Here is a 12721-nt window from a genome sequence, read left to right as displayed (position 1 = left end):
ATAAGACATTATATATGTAACTTATGTAAAATATAAATTTTAAATTTCCAGTAAAAATAATCACAAACAGAAGAAAAATATACTTTGAAGTCCTGAAAAGAAAAAAAAACTTATTAAGTATGTACTTACATATGATAATAAGTCTCTACATTTCAAAGAGGACATATTCATACACAAAGTCAGCACCACATTATATGACTTAGAGCTAAAATTTGAAAAACATATTGTTTTGCATGTGTGCCTTAGAAACTTCTTTAGTTTAAAACATTTACTCTTCTCCAAACTTAAAATTACATGGAGTTTCAAAATTCTGATTCTTCTATTAAGTGTGTGACAAGCCTGAACAAGAAAAATAAAGTATTGCCAAGTATTCACACAATATAACTTAAACTAAAATATGCATGGTAAGTTCAAGTTATGTAGTTCTGAATATCCTGGATTCTGGAATTCTTTTTTATATCACCTTTAATTAAGATCTTAACTATTTACTTTTGCTATTGAATTTTACACATATTCTCTTAGCTTGAGTAACATAACTGAGCAATTTATGCTTTTACAATATGTATGCAAGCAATTTACCCTTTTTTCTGTAAAATGTTTGGAATTCTATGTTCTATGTTATTTGGATATACTGGGGAGAGAAGGCTTTTTTGCACCAAGCATCACATTTCTAACATTTATATAAAGTAGTATTAAGGTAAATTGAACTCTGCTCATTTTTCAGAAACACCTACAGTGTAATTACAACTATTTAAGAAAGTCTTTTAACATATGGCCTACTCCATATACTTTAGGAAACATTCATTTATTCACATGTTCAATTATTTTTATACCTTATAAATGAAAATTTTTATCTTAAAATATAATAACAAGGAAAGTTGTGTAAAATTTTGAATGAAAGTTATTGGTTTTTCTGGTGGGGGAGGGGAGTCTTTTATATTCAGATATTTCTATTGCTATAATAATTTTGTGCATTTTTCCCTCCCCTTTCCTGACTTCTACTTCTTATTCTATTATCTCCCAGCCCTTCCAAACTACACATGCTTTTCACACCATTAGAAGGAAACTCAAGAGGTTTAATGTTCTATGAATTGTCTCATTTTTTAAAGCATAAAAAGTAAGATAAAAGTTTCAAGATTTCAGAAAGTGCCCCCTCTATGGGACTCTGGACAGATTCTTGGGTATTCATCCTAGATTCTTATTTTCACTCTAAATGTTTTTTAGACCTCGGGGTCTCTAGATTAATTTTATGAACATTTATAGAGCAAAAATACACAGAAACAGGTTTTAAATGTATATATAGCCATAAAATATATATGAAGGACAGTAACAGAAAAGTTTAATAAGTGTGCTAAGTTTTAAAAGCTTGAGTTTGATGTTAAATTGTTATGAAAATCTTTAAAGCCTATTATGAAAGAGTACATGTCTGTATTTGAAACTTCAGGCCTGGAGGGTAAGGATTTAACAATGTGAAACCAATTTAAATATTTTCTTATATTTGCTAGCAGCCACACATTTTTGCTTAACCATACCATAGAAAGCAATCCTAACATATGCAAATTTCATAGGAAAAAAATTGGTAACCAGGCAAGATTTGTCTTACATTTTTTAAAAAGAGAAGAAAGGAAACTTGTGTCTAATGAATAATGCCCGTGCAAATACTCCGTGATAAATAAATTATATAAGACATGCCGATTTCCTGCCTTCCGCCTCCAACAGGGAACCACCACTGTCCTGATAGTCAAGTCAGAAGGGTGGGAAAATAAGAAATCTGGCTTCTATAAACCTCTGCTATGGAGAAAGAAAGACTTGTCCCACAGAAACAAAAGTGATTGTAAGATCACAAATGAAACCAGAAGGGACGCAAAAATCTATAAAGAGAAAAGAATAAGGAGCCAAAGACAAAGAAAAATCAGTTATGAGTGGCTACAGAGGTTTTTCTAAACAAAGAATTTTATGAAGCAGCTAAAGTTCCGTACAAAAAAGGCTCCACCCTACTCTGCTTCTGCCGCGACTTTTCCTTGCTCTGAGAACTCTAGCCCACAGAACAGACCTCCTCTAAGAGTGTCTCTAGCCCTCCGTTTTAAGCACTCTCCTTTTCTTTTAAACTTCCCACTCTCCACATTCAGGGAAAAGGACTTATCCCAGGCTTTCCCAAAAAGAATTCAGTAGTGTACTCTTCGAACGGCACATGTAGAGGCTCCGGATTTACAAATGTCCCCGATTGTCTTCCGAGCCGTTTTCCAGGTGCAAATCTGTCAGCCCCCTTCTCAACTTCAAACCAGAACCTCCTCTTCATGCTCTTCCTGAGGTTTAATATTCCACCCATTTCCCAAACCGTGCAATAAACACCAGAAGGAAAGCAAACGGCAAACTTACCATCCTCGTCTTCTTCCTGGGCTTTTATTGAGACGAATTGCCCTAATAAAACAGTAAGAATGAGCAGAGGTCTTGCTTCCACCCAGTTTGCCATCATGTCTAAATATTAGACATGTGGGTCCTCCTGGGAGTTAAAAGTATATTCTAAGGTTATTGTAGCACCATGAAGTCAGCTGCGGGCTCTTCTTTCAGCACCAGCCCCAGCCCCAGGGCAGCCTCTGCAAACCCCCTTTTTCAGCACCGGCTCCAGCACAGTCTGCGAAAACTTTTTTCAAGCGATGCAGCTTTAAATAGGAAGAATGCTGCCTCCACTTCTTTTCCTGCCCCTTTTCAGCTTGTTCAGGCTCATAACCATCCAGTGTCTGCCAAGCAACGGTCTGATTGATGGTAAACAACCAAATCAGAACACAAGCCCCTGTGCCTTGAACTGTCCCTATTTCATTTATGTTTTAAACATAAATGTGGCTTAATCACAGTAGCAAACGTTTGTTTCTCTTTCCTTTTCTTTTTCTTTTTTTTTAAAGAAAGCCTGTTAGAAGGAAAGAGTCTTATTCTTCCCTCCCTAACCCTTCCCCCAGACACACACCCTTTCACTTTTCCCCTATAAGCTGAAAAGACATCAGGAAGGAAACACAGCCTTTCAGCCTAGTTTTTGGTATCTAGATAATTAAACCTTAAACTACCCACGTTAAACTTTCAAAGGGTCAAATTTTAACCCTTTCTTTTTTACTAAGGAGGACTTATTCTTGTCCCCTTGCTACATTCTGTTTCTTTTCCCAGATTCTGGAACAGGACCATTAAATGTCCAGGTGAATAAATTATTTTAGACAAATGCATCATACTTGGGATTAAGATCATCTCCTTATCTCTCCATCTCTCTTATTTAGGGAAATACATCTGCATCTCCTTCTTGTCCCAGAGAGTTTTATTATGCGGAAAAGCAGTCCACTTTGTCAGTGTAGAGGGATGGGAAGGACACTGTATTTGGATGCAGAAAGCCTTGCTTCAGACATCAGCTCTGCCACTCACCCATTTTGTAAACACTAAGCCCTTTATCTCTGTGCACTCCAATTTTCTCATTTGAGAACAGAGCTTTGCTCTGATCAGAGGACAGAGTTTAGTGGCATTAAAATGAGTAATACATTATTAACTAAGTTTCAAGCTGCAAAGAACTACCTAAAAGCAGTTACAGTGGTCTTATTACCCCTAAACTAGCTTTGCAGGGAATTTGGTAGTTCCAGTTGTACGTGTCATTCAAGAGCACTGTTCATGAGTTTTTGTGCCACACTCATGCTTGCCAAGATCTTAATGACCTCAGAGAGTTCCACATAATCTAGTAGATTTGCTACCTCGAGTCCACGCAGAATGCGAATGGCTGTGCTACACAACACAGGTGAGTCAGTGCTTTAAAATTACTCAGCAATGACCAGGAACCCTGCATTGTGCTAAGCATTGGAGGGAGAGGATGACACAAAATAAGTGAAAGGCATGCCCACTGTCTCCAAGGAACACATGTAGACACTAAGAAAAAAGATTTACGTAAAGCAAGAACCATAAGCCAGAGCATATACATTAGACCCAGCAGAAATTCAGGGAAAGGAGAGATTATAGGGTAAGATTAGGCAATTAATCCATTATCCTTACTTTTTTTTGTAGAATAAATCCAAGAACCTTTGCATTTTCCCTTTGGAGCTATAATCTCTGGAGAAGTATTCCAGAGGAATATATGGAATGCAGCTATACCCCACAGTCTAACTTTTCGCTTCGACCTGTCCCGTTTCAATTGCTCTGGCACCACCACACTGAACACAGGGCCCTGCTTCCACTTAAATGAATGCATTGCGTAAGGATCGAAAAGCCACCCTTCTGCTAATTCTAACTAGAATATCTGAGAGAGACCAGGACTTGAAAAACACTTTGCCAAATATTCAAAAAGAATAAGTGGAAAATGCAGAGAAAAAAAAAAACGACTCCACATGCTTCCCACTTCTATTCTACTTTGAAACCATCTTGAGACACCAACACAATACTAAAGGGTTGGCCCAGTTTTCAGGCATCTTGTGTGGAATCTTTACTGAGCCACAGAGACTAAGGACATTTATGGAGACTCTGCAGTTCTCATAAAGTATTTTAGGTGCTGATGGCACAGAGATGGTAACAGGACTTGTAGCAGAGTCAGTGTCCATGAACACTCTGTGCTTGCATCTCAATATCTGTTAGTAAAACAGATATCATCAGCATAACAATACAGCTATTTTCCATTTAAATGTAAGCACAGTTTTTATAAAAGTGATTAAAAGTCCAAAGCAACCTCTCCTAGTTTCCTCCAGCTTCAGTCTCCTCTTCCCATCATACCAAAATCAAAATCACATGTTACAATAGGGACCAAGCAAATATTTTCAGGAGAACTGAGATAAATTAGCATTATCTCTTATCTTTGTAAGTTTGTGACCTGGGCTATTCTTCTATGGTTGGCTTTAGGTTCTACATTAAAATTTGGAAAAAAGTGAAACGTATACAGGTGTTGACCAGGTGTGTCTGTTTAATAGATGTGGCTGAATTCAGGAAGACTTGACCATTTCTTGGTCCCCAAAGAACTGATTCTAGGCCTCAGTGCTTGAGTGGAGAGCTCAGGTATCTGTCACAATTCCAGTGAATTGTGTATATTATAATAATATGTGCCTAGTGGGTGAATTTTTACTAGTCCAATTTTTCACAGAAACACTGAAAGGTATTTATTATTTTTCTCAAGTCATGTATGACAGGATTATGCTTCAAAGAAGTTTCAAGTTTGCTAAGTTTGCTGGTAATAAGTGGTAGATTCAGTATTCTATTACTCTAAAAATGAGTGTTCTCACCACTTTCTAGATTTTAGATCTGCTGCTGATATTTAGTCACTAAGTCCAACTCCAACTCTTTTGTAACCCCACGGACTGTGGCCTGCGAGACTCCTCTATCCATGGGATTTTCCAAGGTAAGCATACTCAAGTGGGATGCCATTCCCTTCACCAGGGGATCTTCCTGGCTCAGGGATCAGATCCACGTCACCTGCCTGGCAGGCAAGTTATTTATCACTGAGCCACCTGATCTGTGCTGTGCTGTGCTTAGTCGCTCAGTCATATCCAACTCTTCACGACCCCATGGACTGTAGCCCACCAAGTTCCTCTGTCCATAGGGATTCTCCAGGCAAGAATACTGACATGGGTTTCCATGCCCTGCTCCAGGAGATCTTCCCAAGCCAGGGATTGAACCCAGGTCTCCCACATTGCAGGCAGATTCTTTACCATCTAAGCTACCAGGGAAGCCCAAGAATATTGGAGTGGGTAGCCTATCCTTTCTCCAGGGGATCTTCCCAACCCAGGAATCAAACTGGGGTCTCCTGTACTGCAAGCGGATCCTTTACGATCTGAGCTACCAGGGAAGCCCCGCCATTTGATCTACTTGCCACCAACACTTCCAATCTCAGGTGTCTCAGCACCCTGCAGGCTTAATCCCTCCCTCTGCTCTCTTTATCCCTTCTCTTTACATGTCCTTCAAGACATTACTATGTGTCTTCCTCAATTTCTTCAAAAGAGAAACAAAAAACCAAAAGTTTCCTTTAACTCCACATCTTCTACCATCTTTTTTTTTTTTCCTCTCAGTCCTCTCCTGCTTATACTTGACCTGTGCGTCAGGATATCATTACCAGCTCTGCAAAAGACACCAGTACCCCTTTGCTGGACTTCCCTGGTGGCTCAGACGGTAAAGCGTCTGTCTACAATGCGGGAGACCTGGGTTTGATCCCTGGATTGGGGAGATTCCCTGGAGAAGGAAATGGCAACCCACTCCAGTACTCTTGCCTAAAAATCCCATGAACGGAGGAGCTTGGTGCAGGCTACTGTCCATGGGGTCGCAAAGAGTCGGGCACGACTGAGCGACTTCACTTTCACTTTTCACCCCTTTGTTGATCAATCCAAAGGTTTTTCCTCTGTTCTCATGTAGTGTGTGATATTCAGACTACTCCCTCCTTTCTGAAATTTTCCTCACCATGGCTTCCTGGCCCCAGATACTACTTCTACTCCTCTGCTTTTGGGGTCCAATTTCCTTTGCCAGTCTCTCTCAGAAAGTTACTGTGCTTTCTAGTGCTGTATTATCAGCTTTTTTCTCTCCTTGCCCATTGTCTTTATCTGTTAATTATTAGATCCCTTGACTTTGTGTCTATTTACATCCTAATAACTTCCAGTCAAGTTTCAGACCCTAAGTACTTGCACTGAACATCTCCTTCTGGACAAGTCCATATAGCTCCAAGTCCAGAATGAGACAAATCATGATTTCGCATTGTTCTTTATACCAGTTAGCACTACCACAATTATCCTCGTCCCAAGATAAGACACAGAGGACACTCTTCCTTCTCCACTCAGCCCACACACAATTGTTCACTGGGTCTTGTTAGCTTTGTTATGCGTTTGAATTTTTTTAATGTAGTTTATTGACAATATTATGTTAGTTTCAGGTGTACAACAGGAATTCAATATTTTTATACATAATACTCCATTTAAAGTTATTATAAAATATTGGCTATATTCCCCCTGCTGTACAATATATCCTTGCAGCTTATTTTATACATAGTTTGTATCTCTTAATTCCCTACTCCTGTGTAGCCCCTCCCTCCCTCTCCCCACAGGTAAACATTAGTTCATTCTCTATGAGTCTCTATTTTATACTTGTTAATTCCTAAATAATTACATGAAGTAGCAACCTAATATTTAAAATAATAATAAAAGAGGAGAAGGAAAATGCCTAGCTCTTGGTCTCCATCTTCCTCTGCTTTCCTCTTTTGGCTTCAGCCATTGGAAACACAGGTTTTCCCAGGAACATAAGCAGTTTCACACCTCCAGATTTATTCAGGCTCTGACTTTTGCCTGAAATAACCACCTCCCAGGTTTATTTTCTCATTCAACAACTATTTGTTGATTGTATATTATTTGCCAAAGGATACAGTGTGAACAACACAAATAAGGTCTGCAGTAGAGCTATGAACAACACAGACAGGGTCTCTGATGCTACAAAGCTTAAAGCGGCAAAAAATAAGTGAGCAAGCAAGGTGATTCCAGACAGTGATACGCCATGAAGGAAATAAACAGTGTGTTGTTTAGAGTTGCTCAGGAGTCAGGAGTGGAAAGGATGTTGCAGATAAGGCCATAAGAGTAAACCCCTTTTGGAGATAACAATGAATCTGAGACCTAAAATTGGAAAAGGATCTATCCCTGGAGAACTATGAAGAAAATGGCATTCCACGCAGAGGGGACAGCCAGTGCGAGTGGCTTGGAATGATGTAGTAGTTTTCTACGGCTGCCATAAAAGTTAGCACAAAGGTAGTGGCTTAAAAGAACACAAATGTATCGGCTTACTGTTCTATAGGTCAGAAGCCTAGGTCTCATTAAGAGAAAATCAAGGTGTCAACAAGACTGTGCCCTTTTTCAGAGGATCTAGGGATGAACCCCTGTCTCTACCTTTCCAAGCTTCCAGAGATCACCTGCATTCTCACGGCCTCATCTCATCTTCAAGCCAGCAACGTAGAGTCTCTCTGACGCTACTTTTGGGGTTACGTCTCTTTCTCTGACCATTGCCAGGAAAGGTTCTCTGCTTGTAATAATACGTATGACTGCATTGGTTCTATCTGAACAATCCAGAACAATTTCCCCATCTCAATATCCTTAATCATATATCACAAAATCATTTTTGACATGTAAAGTAACATAGTCACAGGTGCTAGACACCAGGACATGGACATCTTTGGGAGGCTATAATTCCTCTTTCCAAAGATGGGAATAAACTTTGAGTGTGAAAGAATAAAAGAAAATTATTATGACCAGCCTGATATGATGTAAGGTTGGAGATAAGGTCTGTGTACCTTACTGTAAAGTACCTACTGTAAAGTAGGTCATGTGTAAGAGTATAGATTTTTTTTTCTATATGCAATGAGAATCCAATGACGGGTTTTAAACAAAGGAATGGTGTTCTCTAATTTACTGATTTAAAAAAAAAATCTGAATGGCTTGTGAGAAATGTATTATAGCAAAGCAAGAATGGAAGCGGGGACACAGGTTAGGAAACACTTTTAGTCCAAATGAGAGATGATGGAAATAGAAAGAAGCAGAAAAATTCAGAATATATTCTGGAAGTAAAATCCCTAATGAGTTATAAGAAGTTGAAGTACGAATTTGAAGAGGAAACTTCTGCCAACTAAGTGGATGATAGAGCCAGCAAAGCTCAAGTGTTGGTTCCCCGACAAACAGGCCTTTTCCTTCATAGAGCTGACCAGCGTGTTCTGTATGTTCCTTCCTGTGCTGTGCTGTGCTCAGTCGCTCAGTCATGTCTGCCTCTTTGCAACCCCATGGACTGCCCACCAGGCTCCTCTGTCCGTGGGGATTCTCCAGGCAAGAATACTGGAGTGGGCTGCCATGCTCTCCACCAAGGGATCTTCTCAACCCAGGGACTGAACCCAGGTCTCCCTCACTGCAGGCGGATCCTTTACCATCTGAGCCACCAGGGAAGCCCAGGGCCCTCCCTAACCTTACACAATATTTACATGTCTGTCCTCCCTGTCAGACTGAAAGTGCCTTAAGATTATGCTCATTGTCTGGTTATTTATATTTGTTGTTGTTGTTTAGTCTCTAAGTTGTGTCCGACTCTTTTGCAATCCAATGGGCTGTAGCCCACCAGGCTCCTCTGTCCATGGGATTTCCCAAACAAGAATACTGGAGTGGGTTGCCATTTCTTTCTCCAGGGGATTTTCCTGACCCAGGGATCAAACCCGTGTCTCCCACCTCAGTCAGATTCTTTACTGTTTGAGCCACCGGGAAGACCATATTAAGTATTTATTATGGGTCAAGTACTATGTAAGTACTTTGTATGGACTCATCAACTTAATCATCATATCAATACTGTGGAATTAGTCCTATTATTTTCTCTGTTTTACAAATGAAGGAAAGATATTGAGGCTCAGAGAAGCTAAATAACTTGTGTCAAGTCATACTAAACTAGTCAAGAAATGACATCCTAGTCAAGAAAGGGCTAGGTCCTGGATGGAACTCTCTTTTCACAGCCTTTTCTCTTAAGGAGATGTGGTGCCAAGAAATTATATGATAATTATTTCTTTAGCTTAAGCTCCATCACTGATTTTTTAAAAACAAATGACAACACTTAGAGAATCTTTCAAAAAGTCTTTAGCATAATAGCTTTTCAAGTAAACAAATATATGAATCAATTATTTAATTATAAATGCTATCTATATTCAAACTCTATAAATAAAGGTTAGCTCTATCTGAATATTTGTATTAAAAATGTAATTTTTTATAGGTAGGCATAATAAGGAATGTTTTCTTTTTTAACTTCTTAAAATCTGAACTTTCATTTTAATCTGGATCTTTATATTTTAGAATAAGTCAGATTTTAAGAAGTTTGCAATTTTAAATTTTAAAATATTTTCTTATCTCTTAAGACAATCAATGGTCACATTTAGAAGCTATGGAGAGACCTGTAAATGAAAACCATAAAATGATCTAGCAAATAATGTTAGCTCATATAGCACCTAACTGTTTACGTACTCTTTGAGTGCATATGCTTTGAGACTAACAAAAACCCAGTGAAATGAGCAGGATAATCATTCCCATTTTACACTGGGATTCAGTGAGATTAAGTGACTTTTCAGACAATGCAAACAATAGTTATAAAATGGTTTCTAAATCCTAGCAGTCTAGATCTTGTACTTCATGATAATTGAACTATAATATAATTTCATTTTACTAAGTAGGAAGATAGCATAAGAGAGTAGGTCTTAATTGTTCTCACCACCAAAAAAAAAAAAAAAAAGGTAACTGTGTTATGTTTATTAAGGTATATTTTAGACAGAGTAAAATTCACCATTTTAAATGTACAGATCTTTAAGTATGACAAAGGTATACAGTTGTATAACTACGTAGCATCACCACCTAGAGGACATTTTTTTCACCCCCAAAAGTGCCTCCACTTGTGAATTCAACCTTCTCCTCCCAACCCTACTCCTGGCACCACTGATCTGACTTCCATTCCCATAGCTTTGCTTTTCTAGAACATTATGTAAGTGGAATCAGACATATGCATACTTTTGTATCTGGTCCTGATTCATTCATGTATCAGTAGTTCATTCCTTATTTTTAAAGAACTATGTTCACATTTTTAAAATTTGACCCTCATTCTTAACCATTAATCCATTATTTTTTTTTAAATTTTATTTTATTTTTAAACTTTACATAATTGTATTAATCCATTATTTAGTAAGCCTAATAAATCCTATAATGTGGATGATTGTTTGAATTGGAATAGACAATTCTCTGTAGCTAAAATGAGAGTCTATGAGTCAGGGCTCCCCTAAGGGAAACTTGTTAGATGGCAGGAGTACATACAAGCTACAAAGGGGAAATTGTCCAGAAATTCAAGGACACCAGAGGCCACTTGTACCAAATGAGCTTGCCATGCTCCGTATACTGTTTTGAGAAAATTAAAGGCCTGAGAGTCCCAAGTTGTTTCTCAACAAAATAAGGACTCTTTCAGCCCACAAGGCTTTTGAGTTCTTATACTGTTCAGTTAACAATTATGTGGAGATCAGAAGTCTGGGAAATTGGTCCTTGGTATGGAGAGGGCAGCAGAAAGCAAAGTAATCAAAGTAATACATTTTATCACACTTCATACCTCCATCAATATTTTGCTTAATATTCTACATTTTCCTTGCTTGGGGCAAACTACCCTTCAGACCCTTTTATAACTTCATTTTTGTTTTAAAGAGCTATGGAATTCTCTGCTTTGAGAGGTCATAAAAGAAATTTTTGTAAAATTGGCTACTTGATAAAATATAGCATTTTATATAGCCTGCCATTTCAAGTGTGATTTACGCTATAATTTTGCTTGATGTTTTACATTTGTGTGCAGAATTTGAATATGAAAAATAACTATACCAAAAATTACATCAGTTGTCAATATGTCAGAAGTATTTGATGCCAATTTTTAAAGCACTTTTAGACAATCTATGAGCAATAAAAAATTCATCCCTAACTCCCTCTTTCCAATGTGCATATATCAAATGGGAAATGGCCAAACTTCTGCTCACAGTCTCTACTATCACAACTATTTGTCATATGCAAGTACTTTAATAATCATGGAAAAGCTGAAATATATTGATTAAAAACATATGACACTTTTAGATTACAATATTTGTTTGAATATCTCCAAGTAATTAACAAGTTACTTTGAAATGAATTTACAAGTATAAATTAAGATAGGCTCTGACTGCAGTATTAAAGTCTTAATTAATTATTAAAATTAGTCACTCTGTATCCAAGTTTTTCAGTCTTCAAAACACCACAAGGACCCAGTGGCTCACTGACAATATGCCTTAGAAATTAGGAGCATTCTACATATTTATCACATATTGCCTTAATTACTATTTAATTAAAATATTTAGATATCTGCACACATATCCAAAGAGTTGGCAAGAGAACAATTTACAAGCTTGACTTTTAATATGTTCTTGAGTTATTGCAGCCACATAAATTTGAGTCCTGAACACCCAAGGATAAGAAAATCATAGCCTCCTGTGATCACTTACTGCCAAAAAATGGGTCATTATTCCTAATATATAGAAAATACCAACGTAAGTTTCACTCACCAGTTGAATAATGTTTTATTTTTATTTTTTAAGTATGTGAGTGATACCGTCTCATGAGATTAGAAGAAACACATGGATCTCATTTTCTGTTTTACAAAGACTTACTTTTGTTTTCCCTGGAATAATTGCAATCATAAGATACTATTGAATGAGTGAAATTTTATAAATGTGCCTTGTCTTCTCTTTCAGTATCATCTCCACTTCCATGATTTTGGAATGAGAGGAATCCAGAAAATTGTTCCTGGGACATTAGAAGTCCTTTCTCCATAAATATATAGCTAAAACAATCAAGGGACGCTTAGAACATTTGGCCATTTCCCTTCCTGTTACACTAGTTAGCATTAATTTTATACACATTTATTTGTAAGAAAAGATCATTTATTAATTCACATCTTGTAGTGAATCTCTAAGGCCCATCAGTTGTCTCCAAAAGCCACAATGCACTACTTGACTAAATTTATTCTGGATTCTGCTCAATTTTTATGAATCTGTTAAAAACTCTAAAAATTACTTCAGTTATCTGTGACATGGAAATCAGCAGTAACAGGGGGAGTTAATAAGTCACTGTACTGCTGAAGCATGAGCAGTATACCTTGCCCATCCTAATATGTTCATTCTACTTACTTAGGGAAGAGGAGGTTCTGGCTTCAGAGGATA

At 37.6% G+C, this 12721-nt stretch overlaps 1 protein-coding gene across 1 annotated transcript in view; it reads right to left on the bottom strand.

Moving 5' to 3' along the window:
- COL5A2 (collagen type V alpha 2 chain) overlaps positions 1 to 2860 on the bottom strand; it is a 159757-nt gene extending 156897 nt beyond the window's left edge. The window contains exon 1 of the mRNA XM_070802450.1: positions 2380 to 2860. Within this exon, the coding sequence (XP_070658551.1) occupies positions 2380 to 2476 (97 nt within the window). The 5' untranslated portion in view covers positions 2477 to 2860. The remainder of the gene's footprint in view (positions 1 to 2379) is intronic.
- Positions 2861 to 12721: the final 9861 nt, after the last annotated feature.

This window comes from Bos indicus, chromosome 2, assembly GCF_029378745.1.
Source record: "Bos indicus isolate NIAB-ARS_2022 breed Sahiwal x Tharparkar chromosome 2, NIAB-ARS_B.indTharparkar_mat_pri_1.0, whole genome shotgun sequence".
Lineage (NCBI taxonomy): Eukaryota > Metazoa > Chordata > Mammalia > Artiodactyla > Bovidae > Bos > Bos indicus.
Note: the sequence above shows the minus strand (reverse complement) of the source record. Positions and strands in the feature narration are given on the sequence as shown.